The following is a 929-nucleotide window of genomic DNA, read 5'->3' as shown; positions in this document are numbered from 1 at the left end:
AACCGACTGTCGTTTTCCGACCACCGCGAGGATAAAGTAAGTTACATTCATTCATATATAAAGATACACCCAAACCCACCTAACCTCATGAATCAGAGTTACATATTTGTAATGTTTTAATGAAATAAATATTTGTCATAGATTCTTGATTAAACTAAGAAATGGCCGATCGAACAGTTGACGCTGTCGTAACATCACAACATTGTTGGACCAACTTGATGCAGTGGCTCTGTATAGTTTACATTATTAAACTTACAATAAACAAACAGAACAACTTACCTGTAAAAGACCTTGGAATTAATGCAAAGCTGCATTTCAATTGTTGATAAAATATCATTGAAATTCTGACGTAACCAACTACATTGTCCAAAGTTATGGAGAATGTAATCATGCAGATGTTTCCCATAATGCATTGTAACATTCTAAATGTGAAAGTTGTTTGTTTGTTACGTCACAATAGTCTGTAGTATCTAGCTCTAACCCAGGGGTAGTGGGTTCAGAACTTGTTGATGTTACCATTGGGGCACATGTGTGCTTGTGCAAGACATTTAATGGCAACTGCTCTGTGGTCACTAATGGCTTGTCCACATTTTCAGCGAGGATAAATATTAAATAAGTTATATTATTCATTCTAGTGTTATCAATAACTGCCAATATGAGGTAATTATAACAATGGACTCACATGTCGATTATGAAGTATTTGTTGTAACTTTGTCATAAGAGGGTATTGTGATGGAGGTGATGCAATGTAAACGTTGTGTATGACATTACAATTACATCTATTTATGACATCATCAATCCCTCTTATTATACCATCTGATACATCATCGGGTGTGATGCTTCGGATTTTATCGCAAAGTTTCATCCGGTTTGCATTTGCACGTTGATTATTACAACTGTGGGTGAATGTTAAACATGAAGTACAACCT

At 35.3% G+C, this 929-nt stretch overlaps 1 protein-coding gene across 1 annotated transcript in view; it reads right to left on the bottom strand.

The window, feature by feature from the left end:
* Window positions 1–98: 98 nt before the first annotated feature.
* The window catches only part of LOC100186589, a 2127-nt gene continuing 1296 nt past the window's right edge, over window positions 99–929 (bottom strand). The window contains exons 2-4 of the mRNA XM_002129472.5: window positions 683–927; window positions 280–422; window positions 99–229 (exon numbers count right to left, since the gene is read on the bottom strand). Of these exons, the coding sequence (XP_002129508.1) occupies window positions 136–229; window positions 280–422; window positions 683–865 (420 nt within the window). The 5' untranslated portion in view covers window positions 866–927 and the 3' untranslated portion in view covers window positions 99–135. The remainder of the gene's footprint in view (window positions 230–279; window positions 423–682; window positions 928–929) is intronic.

The sequence above is a fragment of the Ciona intestinalis genome, unplaced genomic scaffold (assembly GCF_000224145.3).
Source record: "Ciona intestinalis unplaced genomic scaffold, KH HT000050.2, whole genome shotgun sequence".
Lineage (NCBI taxonomy): Eukaryota > Metazoa > Chordata > Ascidiacea > Phlebobranchia > Cionidae > Ciona > Ciona intestinalis.
The sequence above is the reverse complement of the archived record's forward strand: the minus strand, read 5'-3'. Positions and strand labels throughout refer to the sequence as shown.